The 15,537-nt window shown below is 31.4% G+C and overlaps 1 protein-coding gene across 2 annotated transcripts; it reads right to left on the bottom strand.

The window, feature by feature from the left end:
• Nucleotides 1–2,803: 2,803 nt before the first annotated feature.
• LOC105164287 (putative trehalose-phosphate phosphatase F) lies at nt 2,804–8,853 on the bottom strand. 2 transcript variants are annotated; one of them, XM_088881629.1, is made up of 14 exons: nt 8,794–8,853; nt 8,145–8,212; nt 5,425–5,526; nt 4,842–5,320; nt 4,618–4,758; nt 4,459–4,530; nt 4,251–4,376; nt 4,067–4,123; nt 3,886–3,987; nt 3,701–3,778; nt 3,541–3,610; nt 3,387–3,457; nt 3,196–3,288; nt 2,804–3,080 (listed from the first exon to the last, which is right to left on the bottom strand). In XM_088881629.1, exons 4-14 carry the CDS (start codon nt 5,127–5,129, stop codon nt 2,985–2,987), a joined length of 1,194 nt encoding a protein of 397 aa, XP_088737755.1. In that variant the 5' UTR covers nt 5,130–5,320; nt 5,425–5,526; nt 8,145–8,212; nt 8,794–8,853; the 3' UTR covers nt 2,804–2,984. The 2 variants fall into 2 exon arrangements, with proteins under 2 accessions (XP_088737755.1, XP_011081207.1); XM_011082905.3 differs by lacking the exon at nt 8,794–8,853 and adding an exon at nt 8,338–8,786.
• Between the last annotated feature and the right edge of the window lie 6,684 nt (nt 8,854–15,537).

Raw genomic sequence — 15,537 nt, 5'->3', positions numbered from 1 at the left:
TACTAACTTATCTCTATTTTTCTCTCTCTATCTCCAAAACACCAAAACAAAAACACCCAAAACATTAATCCAAACATAATTGGAGATTTTGAAAGATACAAACTGTGATATGATACCTAAGTGCAGCCTCTTATTAACTCTTCTATCATTAACTTTGAGGTCTTGAATTAAAATTTCATTTAATATATAATTTTGGGGTGAATAGCAATTTATGTCCCTGTAATATTGAAAATGAGCACATTACCCTTTATGAAAAAAATATAGTAATTTACCCCCCAATACTTTTTAAAATGAAGCAATTTACCTCCTTAAATTGCTTCATTTTAAAAAGTATAGGGAGGTAAATTATGTATTTTAAAAAATATAGGGTGGTAGATCGCTATTTGGCTTTTTCTTAAGGGGATAATTTACTTATTTGCGATATCACAAGTGAGTTGCTTGCATTTTTCCCTATAATTTTAGTATGTATTCTTGTCATGCATGGATCTAAAATTAATTGTCATAAAAAAATATAATTAATACATTTGAGAGCATTTTTTTTCAATTCGAGCAATATAATATTACGATTTTTTCCATTAATATCAAAATATTAACATGTTGACATTAATTTTTTTAGATAAATTACCATTTATAAGATTAATAAATGAGTAAAATGCAATGTAGTAAAGTTCACGGATGCCAACGTCAAGAAATGAAGATGGAATCAAAGTAATTTTGAAGACAAGCCAAATATGAAAATTACTAATTTAAACTTAAAAAAATTTACAAGTTAAAATTAAATCATACTTATGAAGGTTGGTAATATATATCTATTTTATGTATAGTAATTAAATGTGAAATTGATGTTAATTGTTTAAATAATTAAATTAAAAAGCATTTGGAATATATATTTAAATGTTTCTTAAAAGGGTATTTGACTAAGCTTAATTATTTAAAACATTTTATATCAAAAACTTCTCAAATATTTTATAAGATATTTTAAAGAGCTTATAAATTTATCCAAACGCCGTCTTAGTTGATTATGATTAACTATGCAACAATAGACATACCTATTTAGAATATATTATTAAGGGAGAGCACTGTGTCTCTCTCGTTTTTTGGTCTGGTTTTTTGTTTTTTATTTTTTATTTTTTTTATTTATTCATCTTATAACTTCCCACTCTCCCAATAGCTTTTTTTTTCCATGCATCTCTTCTTAACACTATTTTATTATAAAATTAATAATAATTTAGCAATTTGATATATTTTATTAAATAATAAATATTTTAAAAATATTTTATTTTAAATAGTAATATAGCATAGTGTGTACCATAAATATTAATTTTATATTATTACTAAAAATATATTTCAAGAGACAATGATACTAATCTTGTTATATATAGTTATTGTTGACAAGAATTGCACATTAAATTTTCACTATAACAATTAGTGATATATTTATAGTGAAAATTAACACTGCCATGTCAATATATGCCATTTATTATTTATAATAATAAGTTTATGTATAATTATATTGTCACTAATTGTAGCTAGCTAGTGACAACATTTAAAAAGTTATTATAGTGAAAAAAATAAAATCATTCTCACTTAATTTTTAGTTGCTCATATATAGGTCTCATTAAATACTAGATTTTGATTAATGCTCGATTTTAGCGGAATTAAATCATATTTTTTTGGGATAATTACATTTACACTCTTTCATTTATTGTCTTTTATACGAACCACTCATATCTTTTGTAAAATTATAGAAATTAATCCTGACAGCCTTTAAAACCCAAAAGTACCCCTGTTGACTAGGTCAATCTTTTAAAATAATTTTTTAAGGACAGAAATGCCCTCATGGTATTCCTGTAATTATCAAAAGATAGAAGATGTGTCAAAATAATATTTATGAAGATGAGTAATATGACCCCATATATATTATTTTTATTATTTATATCAATTTTTAACTTTAATTTAAATTATTTTATTAACTCTTTTTGTTGAATCTCTATATAAGTTTTACCAAAATAAAAATTAAAAATAATTTATATAATTTTATGTAAATCTAATTAAGTTAATAAAATTAATTTATTTATTTACTTATTAAAAAGATATTTTAATAATACGAGAGTTAGCGGTGTAGTTGGGGAAGAAGAAATCTTTTAAAAATAAATAATTTAATAATTTAAAATATCTTTTTTAATAAATAATATGTAAACTTTAGTTATCAATAAAAATAGAGGATAAATAGTTTTTAAATTTTAATAATTTTAATACAAAATTATTTATATATTAATTAAATAATTTAATATTTAATTATTAAAAGATGCAATTTTATATAAAAATTCAATAAAAAAAGTTAATAATAATAATTTATATTTAAATAATTAAAAATTAGTATAAATAATAAAAAAATATATATGAAGTCATATTGTTCATGTTAAAAAGAATTACTTTGACAAATCAATATACCTTTTAATAATTACAAAAATATCCCTAAAAAACATTTATGTTCTTAAAAAATTATTTTAAAAATTGATCTAGTCAACAAAAGAATTTTGAGTGATTAAGCCTGTCACATGTAGTTTCTGTAATTTTTCAAAAGGTAAGAATGATTTGTATAAAAAATCAATAGATTCGGAACTGTAAATATAATATTCCTTTTTTATTGATTATAGAGATAAAGTAGATATTAAATTAAGAAAGTATGCAATATATTGTGAAACATTCACAAAATGCACATATATTGCACATCTATATTTACATTCTTAACTATTACTTACCAAACTTATGTCAATTGATTTCACAATCAAACACAGCCTAACAAAGAAGTGAGACTGAGAAAGGAAAGAAACAGATAATATACTTTACATACTGCCAAATAAAAGAAAAAACCAAATAAATTACAAAATGCCCGATAAAAATAAAAATAAAATAACTACTAGGGCCAATTCATCAGCCACATTAATTGGGAAATTAACTATATTACACCTAAAATCAAGTTAATCTGTATAATAGCCAGATGGTTCTGGCCTCCTCTCCTTCATCGTTCCACCGTCTCGCGCCATCCTCACGAGGGATTCGAGGAATCCCTGGACCTGCACGACATTTTCTGAAATCATCATCGCTCGAATTTTCATCTAGATTTTGCAATATAGACAAGAATGTAGAATGGAAACGATGATGAACGTAAATGGAACCAAAAATTCTTACCTCAGAAGTATCCCTCAATGAGAAGAAAGCGTTGCTTTCCTTTGGGACGGCTGACACTAGGATTCCATAACCGCGATTCCTCTCCCTCAACACCTATGTAGAAGTGAACTGTGTTACTAGGTTGGCAATGCATGATATGTTCATGAGTGATGAGATAAGCTAATTTCTCAGGCACTGGAGTGTGGTTTTACCTTGAATGCATCTTCGTCAGTCCTGTCATCACCGATGTAAATGGGGAGCACGTCGTCACTGCTACTAAATCCTGCACGACCGAATTTTGTTCAATTTTTGACAAAAAAACGTTAATGATGGATGGTTATATTGGGTATGAGTGCATGTGCTAACCTAGAGATTCAAGAAGGAATTCAACGGCTTTTCCTTTGTCCCAATTGATCTTGGGACGGACCTCCAAAACCTATTCAAAGGAAACGATGATGGAATCTCATAAGAAACATTGTGTCTCATTTCTCAACGTGCATCCATCCAGAAGGCATAATTGAATTACCTTTCGCCCGTGAGTTAGGCGCAATCGAGGATAATCCTTCAGAATGTCATGAACAAATTGTGCAATTACAGGCCAACTCTGCAAGTCAAAGTTCAGAGAGGCAGATTAATATTGAGAAGACAGGAAAAGATTTATTTGGGAAAATTCGATTACATTAAAGGCATGGAGATAAATGCAACGCTTACATTCTCATCTACGTTACGGTAATGTACAGAGACGCAAAATTTATGGTTCTCAACCTTTGCACCTTTGATGTCTCTGACAATCTCATCAAGTTTTCTGAAAACCTGCACAAATTGAGGGATGTGATTAATCCAACGATACTCGTTTAATTCTCCACATAGCTGTGGTGAAAATTCAGATTACCTCGTTGATCACGGGCAAAAATTCACTAGCGGGCTGGAAGAGATTCACCTCCTTGCCCTGTAAATGCAAACGGGACAATATTGATCAGTAGGTGCACAAAGTGTAATAGGATAGAGCAAGAAATGCACGCTGGAATCACTGGAAAAACAGAAACATAATAGCACGAGCTTCTGAGAATTAATACCTCACTGTCAGTATACTTGACACAATTTACATGGTTTTTGGACACCATATCTTTGGCGGGAAACATGATGTCCATTCCATGACTGCCGGCATAGTAAAGTTCTGTTAGTCCTACCAATTCATAGACCTGATAACGGAATAACAAAATTAAAATCATAAGAGTAATTTATAGTATTAAAATTAGTTACAGAGAAATTTAGCGTGTCTACCTTATCACGGCTTCTTCCACTAATGATGGCTGTTGGAAAATGTTTTGCTACACTATTTAAAGCAGAGCGCATCTGCAAATCATGTTGCGTTATTTAAATGATCACATAGGTTGAAACTTCTGAAGGTGACAATAATTAAATGCCGAGTAATTTTCTTACTTCGCTCGACATAAAGGCTCGATCGGGGTCGTCCACAATTGGGGAAAGCGTTCCGTCGTAATCTAAGAACATGACTAACTTCCTATTCCTTGCACGATCCATCAACATTTGGAAGGAGTTGAGAGCGGACGGATATCTAACCTGCTAAGAAGAAATAAATTAATGGAAGTGCTTTCTTTAAGCAGCCTATGAAAGCCTCAAGAGCATTGGACAACAAAGCCCACCAGCCAAGACTGGTATGTGATTTCTGCTTCATCAGAAACAATGTCAATGTTGTTGCTGTCTTTGAGGGCCTTCTTCCGTGGTGGGGAGGAAGATTGCATCGCGTCGAGCCAGCCATTGGACTGAACATCGTCGAGTTTTGCCGGCTTTTTCCTAGTGAGGATGCTAGTCGAGAATGACGACCCTGATTGTGAGTAAGGCAAGAGGCTAGAATGGATCCCCAGTCTCGACTTGTTTATTGGGGCCGGATCGGCGAGAACTGGAGACGCGTTTGTCGACTTCAAGTCCATTGGATGCAGACAACTTAACCGAGCGTTGCCACAAAATTGGGTATAAATTCAATGAACTGATTGGCGTTGTGTCAGAACTTGCAATCAACACCCTTTTATCCGACTCTTTTATCTATGAAAAACCACCTCTTTAACGTCTTTTTGTCACTGGTTATTGGTGAGCAGGCCATCAACTTGAGGCTCCACAAAATCTGATCACAATGTCAAGCAACGATTATCATGCCATGCAAAAAATAGAAACTTTTTGATAAGCAAAAATCGTTCTGAAAAATTGAAATTCCATTACGCGAGGTACCTCATCTCTGAAGCCGCAATGCATTTATACTGGAAAAATAGCCATATTCAATGAAGAACTTCCTGGTAAGCGTCTATAGTCCACCCTAACTGCCTTTTCCTCCTGAAATGAGAGAAACATTAGAATTTATAGATCATTGCACGGTGTACAAATACTCTCATGCATTACAGAAAATTTGCACATGAATTGCAATAAACCAGAGATCCTTTTCACTATTATACCACATAGAATCTCGAAAAAAAAAGAAGCCGCAATGCATTCATAGAAGACACCATGCATCACACAAGTATGATCTTACTGTTATGATATATATTCCTTAAGATGAAATGCTGAGTGTTAGTGCAGCCAAGATGCCCTCTTGATTGCTGCAGTACACTATGCTAAGATCTACAAATGCACGATTTCGTGCTGCTAAGTTTGTGTTCTGTTATAGACGGAAAAAGTGCTCTAAGAAAATAAATCTTATGTTGAAGTGAGAAAAAAATACAAACTTCACTGATGTATAAGGTGGTGGGAGTTAATGATTGTTACATCAAAGTCAGCTAGCATACGGGCGGAAAGACGAACAAAAAGGAAGTCTTTTGAGCACCAAAACGACAGAAGGAAATGTAAGCAAAAACTTCATGCCAGATTTGTGTAAATGCTGGCAGTGGTCCATCAACTTTACTCGTTAACATGACTAGATCATGATGCTGCGGCGACATGATTTCCTTGCTTTTGTTTCTTTATCAATTTGCACAAAAGCAAAATTGCATGAGGGAGAAAAAAACAAATGACTAAGCATCTTGGTTTTTCACGTCATTCCCTCACTTCTCAGCCTCAGCAATGCGACCATGTTGCTCAAATAATAGAAATTTGGCTTGCAATCACAATAAGTTCAAAACTTTTGAAGATCATACAGAAAAAATCAGCCGTGCATCACAAAACATGCAATGGGTTTTAATGCCAACCAAGAACGATACTAGTTTGAGGATGGAAACAAATACATTGTAAATCCCTTATACCTGATTAAGTTTTTCGGATCAACAACTAGATTGCGTTACCTACACATATGTTCAACATACATTTTTCTCCTCAAAACGCAACAACTTATAAGCGCATATATATATATATATATATATATATGCCAATCACACCAATCGTATTGTTGATTAGTATAGTAGTTTCTTAAGTTGCATTGTATCCCAACAAAGGAAACAATATAATGCCTTGATGGATCCTAAATATCACAAATAACTTCAGCTGCAATGCAAGCTGAAATATAAAGAAATCAAGAAAATTAAAGAAACCACCACATATATATATTCAAGTGCTTCCATCTTGTTATTATAAGTACATGACTCCACAACTACCTGAAGCTATATATATAAATTACGCGTACCCCACCAAACATGAGAGAGGGAGAGAGAGAGAGATCAATATTTTAAAATTATAGCGGCAAATAATTCCAAAACCACATGGGAGGCTTCTCCAGCCATCTTCTTAAAGGCTTATTTAGCATCAACGAGTATTAATTTTCCGTGACTAGTATAGTCATGGTCCAGACTCTGAACAATAAATGATCAGAAAATAGAATAAATGCACCAACTCGAGCTCCACCGCTCGGAGACTTAAGGCAGGTATATATATACTCACTCTTTAAATATTAATCGACAAAATTAAGAAGAACTGACAGATTTATTCAAGGATGTTGATAGCGTGGAAGACTTCATTTGTGCAAAACAAGCAACAAACAAAAAAAGAAGTCAAATGGTAGAAAAAGGATCGAAAACTTCAGTCAATATAGCCAAGATTTCCTCAACATTTTCCATGTACCAACCCCGACCTCCATCGTTAAACAAACAAAAATAACATAGGAACTGGTGGAAAAATCCAAAAAAAGAAAAAAAAAAAAAATTCCTTCTGTAACTGTATATTTTTAACGAGATTAATTAAGAATCTTGAGCTGTGACAATTTCAACTATTCATATACAACGAACGTTATATAAATCTGTGCTAATTATTTCCGAGATCAAGGAGGAGCCCCCAATAATGACCTCAAACATGCATCTGGCCCCATCGAACTCGAAACGGCGTTTTTGACCTCTAAGATAGTACGCTTAGTAAATGATATCAATGCCCCAAAAACACACACAGATACGTGGATGGCTTTGATAACCACATCTTTAATATTTGATAATTGCGTTTGATAACCACACAATTAAACAATCTGAATGACTTGATAAAGTATTCCCATATTTCACTGGAAACCTACCAAAAACACACAACTGAGTAATTATTAAGACACACATAAACTAACATTTCAACATCTAACAGCAACCGACAAAATCATGCTCTCGCAATTAACCGACAAAAGAAAAGGACTAAACAATGTTCTGTCAAATCAAGAAAAGTACCCCCAACCAAAAAAAATTTACAAAACACAGACACGAACACAAACGCACACGTTCACAGACTTCATAGAAAATTCAGAAATATGACTCATTGGAATACACTCCAATGGGGTGGACCAGATTACCCAGAATTTCAAGAATTCGTGAGAACCCAGAAACAATAAGGCATCAAAGACTCAATTTTGGACATGATTTCAACATGAAAACAATCGGAAGCAACAAGCTTTAGGGCAGCAATTACGAACAGATCCTGAGTACATTGCGAGATTGCAATAACATTCAGACATTGCGAGGAAACGAAAACGAGAAATATTACGTAGCACGTACCTGATTTCCTCCAAGAATTATCAGCAAAAGCAGACAGCAGACGGGCAAGGAACGGTTCGATGCAGAGCCTGAAAGGGTCATCAAAATCCCAAGAATTTCCATCAGAAAAATATAAAAGACACGAAAAACTGGGAGCTGCGAGGGAAAAGGCAAAAAGGGTCCGAGAAAGGAGAGGAGGGAAAGAAAAATCTACCTCAAAACAAACAACACAACGGCAGGTTTAGGAGAAACCCTAGAAACGGGATGGAATATAGCAACAGAAAACTGAAAAAACAGGAGAGAGCGAGCGAGAAAGAGAGAGAGAGAAGAGAGAGACAGGAGGCGAAAGGCAATGTATTTATAGAGTTTGATTGAGCCAAAGAACAGACGTGCCAAACAAGGCAACCAATCTCTCCTCCCTCCCTCCTCTTCCGCTCCTTCAATCGGATATATATATATTAATTGTGTCTAAAATATTTTCTTGATATATATCTTAATATATAATAATTAACTAAAAAATCATGCACTACTGCAATTCTTGACAAAAAATAAGCTTTCTTTTTCTGAAAAAAATTCAGCTAATTTCCTTATGCTTTTTTGTAATTTCTTTTTTCCCTTTTTGGGTTTCTTGAAGCAGTAATGAGATGGCTAAAAGGAAGAAGAAGAGCACCTTTTACAAGAAAAAGAGGAGAGAGAAAGTTGAATGAGAGAAGAAGAACACGAAGAAGAAGAAGAGAGGTAGAAATGCTGCTGTCATAAGTTATGTATTTTTGTGGGGAGAGAGAAGTTTGGAGTTGGTAATAATAATAATATAATAATAATTGTTGCATTGCATAGCTACTAATTACGACACACATTAATTATTAATTACATCATTACCAAACTCTCTCTCTCTCTCTCTCCCCTAAAAGTATTTGCATTCTCACTTGAAAATAATATTTTATTGAAAACATTTTCATAACACTTAAATAATTCATTTCAACCAATCACGTTATGGTTTAGTGGCTAAAATTAAGTTCGGGCTCTCACAAATAAGTTTTAGGCTACGAGCTCGAATCCAACCAGATTTGTGGATACTTATTTTGCTTTGTATGAATATTTGTCTCACTTTATGTAGGTTATTATAATTTATTTGTCGGGTCAATGTAATTCATAAATTGATTTTAGTTATATTAATGTATTAGTCGAATCGATATATTATTAAAAAAAAATTAAATTTGAGACACGCTATATGAGAGAATAACATAATAGCTACGTAATTTGATGGTAAAATTAGATCCAAGCTAATTATAAAATAGAATTTTTATTATTAATTTATATTATTTATTATGTATTTTAAATAACTTTTTACTAAATTCGTTGTTAAATTCATTAGTATGTAAATTTTTTTATGTTAAATAATATAGATTATCAATAAAAATTTTATTTGTTAATTAGTTTAATGCTATTTTTTTTTATAATTATTGAATCATTTTTTTATAGCCATGTATCGAATTATATAAATATGTTTTATTACGTAGGTTAAACATTTCAATTGATGCATTTCATGGGACGATTGATACCAATTTTATTAGACTTGAAGTTAAATGTACTAATATAATTAATGTGGTTGATTTTTCATATAATTATTCTCCTTTAAAATTAAATTGTAATAATTGAAGATGTTCTACGTAGAAATACTGTTAAAGTTTTTGTGGTTTTACGTTCAGAAATACCCAAATTATTGAATGGTGCACTGCGTATATAAATTTTATCCACTAACAGTTGTGGTGTGGTGTGTATATAATAAATAATATTTTATATTTTAAAATATATTATAAATAAAAATAAATTATATAAATCAAACATTACATTACAAAAAGAAATAAAAAAAGAAGAAATTTAGTTTATTAATTAATATAAATTTTAAAAAGTTGATAAGTTAGTCATTTATTAGCTGAAGGGCATTTTTTATTTCACGTAGAATTAACGTGGTGGTATTATTAACCACCTTTTATAAGCGTGGATGGTCTATTTTTTAGATTAGTATAGATGAATTAGATTATTCTTGAAATGTGGTTCTATTTCCATTTTTTTAATTATATATGTGATTGAAGGTGAAAATTTTAGTTTAACTTGTCATTTTCCACAATTATTTTTTTAAAAAGTATTAATTTTAGTCTTAACTAGTGAAAATATTGAGGTTGTTCTTTTCTTTTTTTGCTTGATTTTTCTTCCCAAGTAAAATATTTCAAAATAAATAAATAAAAACTATTTATCTTTTATTTCAAATAAATTGATCGATATTTTGAGATATACAAATTCTTGAATTTTCTTATATAGCTCGTCGGTATCTTTCTTCTTTTGTAGTAATTTTATTTGAGACGGGTACAAATTCATCGAGACTTTATTAATATTTGAAAAGTGAGATTCGTGTGTAACTGCTTTTTAATTAGGTGTTGATCTAGACTGGTTCAGATTGCGCGAGGCCATAAATTAAGTAGGAAAACAATATAAAATTTTCATCTGATTGTTCAAGACTCTTTAAATTTTTCGAACATCATTATATACATAGGATGGTATTATCCCACTTTATCATATTAATTTTTAAAAACTAGCGGCCGTAGCACATATTTATTTAATTAAATAAAGATAAGATGAATAGATAATCAAATTTTAAAAAAAATTGAATTAACATCAGGCATATATAAATAAATAAAAATATATAGAGAATTAGTTAATCAAAGAGATGATATTTTATAAATAAATAAAAACAAATAATTATAATAAATAGTGTAGATATATACATGTGTGCTTATCACTTCTCAAGCTCTACAATGGCTACTACTACCCTGTTGGTGCGTAGTCGATACAGTCGCTGGAAATGACAGATCTGCCCCACCGATGGATATCGTGACACGTGTCAGGTGAATGTCTCGCACAGCTGGCAGTGAGGAAAGCGGCGTCGGCCGCCGTGCCTGCTACTTACGTGGCGCTCAGCTACTGCATGCTCGACACGTGCTTTCAGCTGACGTGGACTGCATGGAAATTTATTTTAATATCTTTTTTTTTTTGAAAATGTTAGTGGTGATTGGTCACGTTAAATATATATATATATGGGTCTTTTTTTGAAATTGGCGAAAAGTTTCTCTTGATTCACGTGTGCGTAGTCACGTGGCATGCCATGCCATGCAACTTGTTATTCAAACTTTTTATTTTCTATTTTCAACAACTTTTTAAGAAAGAATTAATTCGGTCAACGAGACTTGCTTGATAATAAAATTAAAATTTCATAATTATAAAATTATGAGTTCGAAATTCATAAATTTGGATATATATTTAGTTTTATAATAATTTCATTACAAAAATATTAATATTTCTTGTACTATAAATAATTATAAGATAAAAATAATAGTACATCAATACAGTACACAAAAGTATCAATTAGGAGGCTGGGGCTTTTTTTTTTTAATAAAGTAGGATGAGATTTTATGAATAAGTTGGAGGTTATGGGTTCAAGTCTCACTAAATATGTAAGTGTTTGTCTCACTTAATATGAATGAATGTAATGGATATTTGTCTAACTTAGAGAGTTTATTATAAGGATAATTACACTCTCCTCCTGTAAGGGTTAGTATAATTACAGATAAAGTCTTTATAATTTGAAAAATTATATCTAGCATCCCTAAAGTTGCTCCATCTAACAAATAAGTCTCTTCATTAGTCAAGATTTACCGAATTTGCTGATATTAACAAAAAAATAAAAAGAATCTATATTAACCTTTGATTGACTTATTACTGATTTCGTGTAGGTCAAATAAATCTATTCATGATCAAATAAACTCATACGTATTCACGTGTTAATACATGTGAGGAGATATATCTTCACCTTTTGAAGGGTAGTTTAGTTCGAAAAGACTTATTTGACCTGCATAAGTCAGTAACCAGTCAATCGAGGGTAAATATAAATTTTCATCCAATTTTTTTTGTTAATATCGATAAATTCAGTGAATTTGACTAATTGGAGAACGTATTTGTTAGACGAAAATAAATTTTAGAGATACTAAATTTAATTTATCAAATTGCAGGGGGTCTAAATATAATTACACCAAACTTTGAGAAGGAGAGTGTAAGCCCATTCTTCTTTATGTTGGACCCATGGCCAACATCTGCTATTTTGCTCAGCCGAAATTAGGATGTCATCCGGTGTGATAGGACTTCCATTTCGGTTGATTGGCTATACCAGGGACGACTACGCGATGCTTCAATATGGACTATCCCTAATCATAGAGGCTCGTGGGGTTGGAAGAAAATGGTCCGTCTGCAAACGTGGCTGTGACGCCAATGGTGGAATACCATATTGGAGATGGAGGTGATTTTTATCTTTGAAAGGACCGATGACATCATCTCAGTCCTCTTATGGAGAGATTCCCGAGGGGGCTGATCACCCTTGGTCTTCATGAATCTATCAGACTTATCTCTGTCATCCAAGGAGGTCAGTGGCAGTGGCCTCTCATTACCGACATAGAGCACTTGGAGATTACTCACACGCTTCCACCGATTCATGGGGATAATGATCGTATTATCTGGAGATTTGTCGGTGGAATCCCTACGATCCCGGTTCTATACTGATTATTTGATCCACTAGGCCCGAAAGTAGGTTGGGCTTTACTACTTTCGGGCGCTTTAAAGATACCTCACCACATGTTTATCTTATGGCTTGCTATATTGGAGAAACTACCTACGGCAGACAAACCATGGTTATCTCACCTAGGTAGATGTGTATTATGTGATGAGGATGAGGTGGAGACACACACACACACCCATTCTTCCAATGTCAATATAGTCGCCAATGCCTTAACGCTATTAGACGAGTTGTACGCTTTCGTGGCCTAATAGAGATTGGATGGCAGATTTGAGTGGGCTGCAAGGAAGTGGAGGGGTAAACATATCGTCGATGTGGCATATCGCACATTACTGGGTGCATGTATCTACCATATATGGAGAGAGAGAAATTTTAGGCGATTCGAGCATACTGAGCGGAACTCGAATATTGTAGCTAGCTTAATTGTGGAGGATGTTAGACAACGTATACCTGGCATTACCTTAGCTAGCTCTGTTAGTACACGTGAACTTTATAGATTGTAGCGTATCCCTTGACCTGTCAAAAAAAAACACTACTTGATTCATAATTGTTGTACTATATCTTTTTCTATTTATGAAAATTACATTTATCGAAAAAAAAAAATTAACAATAGTACTGGGCCATTTATTTTAGAGCTACAATGGATCATGCTTTTATGAAAATTCAATTCGGGTTTGATTTATTAGAATTTAATTATGATAATTATTAACATTATCTAATTCTGAAATTGATTTAATTATTCTGTAAATATCTAGTTATACAAAAACCATGATTCGTTGGTGTAACTCTAACTTGTCTACCCCTATAATATTGCAAATGAGTAAATTACCACTCTATAAAAAAAATAGTAATTTACCATCATATATTTTTAAAATGAAGTAATTTACCCTTTATTTAGGGAGGTAAATTGTTTCATTTCAAAAAATACAACGAAGTATAATAACGTGGATTGTACTTGTATGCACACTGTTGATTCTATTGAAATGTTGTGACATCAAATTAAGGTGGGGTTCACTAGAAAATCATGGCAAATACAAATCAACCACGGAATCGCAATAGTCATTAGTCGTTGTTTCTGAAAGTATGGCGAAAACATTAACCATGGCTATAATCATGTTAAATGTTTTGGCTATGACTAAACATTATAGTGAATATTGATTAACCATATTAATTTATCATAATTTTTAATCCGTGATCATTTATAATGTAACGAAAACTAACATTCACTTGGAGTAATTCACAGTCTGATGCTAACTTTGATCTTATACATGTTCATATTTGGGGACTACTCTCTGTTAGGGTGCAATTAGATTGACTATGAGGTCCCAAATATCAACATGTAAAGCAGACACCTATTAACCAAAAATGGAAGAAGCATCACAAAAAAATTGAGATTTTGTTAATTATAAATGATCATAATTTAAAAATTATGGTAAATTAATATTATTAACTACGATAAAATAAAATCAAAACAAAAATTTATATTTTTACCACGATTAATTAATATTTGCCATGATTTTTAGTTATGGCTAGAACAATTAGAAGTGATAAAAAAACTTAAAACTGCGCTAAACCGCCCGAATCAAATCGAATCGGGCTGTTTTTCATGATTTATTTTTCAAATCGTAATTTTAAATTTAGAGTAAAATCCCGCAATATTGGCTTGATTCTAATTTAGAACTTAAAAAAATTGCCAAAAATCGAACCGCACTGTTAAATATATAATTAATTTTTTAAATTATATATACTAATTTGACAAAATAATTAATTTTTAAGAAAAAAATTATATTATACAATCCCAAAATTTATATGTTATCAAAAATCCACTTTCCAAAGACCATTTTTGTAAAATATATATTTGGACTTTATACAAAAAGTATGTTTTAATTCTTTAAACACATTCAAGTTTTAAGCCTATTTGATTATTGTCTCAATTTTTCATTCATTTTTTCTTCCTTGTTTTTTTTCTTCCCCTTTTCCTCTTCTCTTTTTTCTCTCCTCTTTCTGTGTTCTATCTTTTATCTCCATTTTCTCTAAAATCGACATTCAGCCTTTCTCGGATTAACGGTTTTCTTGTTGGATTAATATATTTGATCTTATATTTTAATCAAGTTAAAGTTATAGAGAGTGTTGGTGGTGTATGGTACATAATGTTGGATGTTCTTCCTTGTTACACACAAATACTTGTTTTATTTTTTTATTTTTGTTATAAATATTAAAACCGTTAGAAACCCTCACAAAATCACACCTTTAATTTTGGTTTTAAAAGTGGCAATTTGAAAAATTATTTTATAAAATCGTCAATAACGATTCGATTTAAAAATATGTTTAAAAAAATGGAAACCGCTCTGTGAGTAACCCTATTTGTCATGGTTTTGGTTATGGTTAATGTTTTAGATACACTTGTAGAAACAAACAGCCAATGGTCATTACAAAGCCGTCGTTGATTTTATTTGTCATGATTTTCTTCTTTTGTCTATAGTAATTAATCGTAACAAAAAATCAATTTTTTTTTTCTAGTAAAAAGAACATTTTAAATCGCCATACACAGAAAAATTGTATAATTTGGTTCCGTAACTATAGAGGATGGGCAGTTTTAAAGAATTGATATACATTATGAATACAAATTTATTAGAAATTGCTATATAGCCGAAATTTGGGACTAACATGAGAGGCACATACCAAATTCCCGGTATTTGTAATTTTTGGTAGATTTTATTCTTAATTTGTTAATTTTTATTTAAATTGTATTTTTTAATTGTCAAATTAAGTTTCAATAGAACCAAACCG

This window comes from Sesamum indicum, linkage group LG6 (genome assembly GCF_026168435.1).
Source record: "Sesamum indicum cultivar Baizhima isolate 11 linkage group LG6, ASM2616843v1, whole genome shotgun sequence".
Lineage (NCBI taxonomy): Eukaryota > Viridiplantae > Streptophyta > Magnoliopsida > Lamiales > Pedaliaceae > Sesamum > Sesamum indicum.
This window is presented reverse-complemented; position numbering and strand designations above follow the sequence as displayed.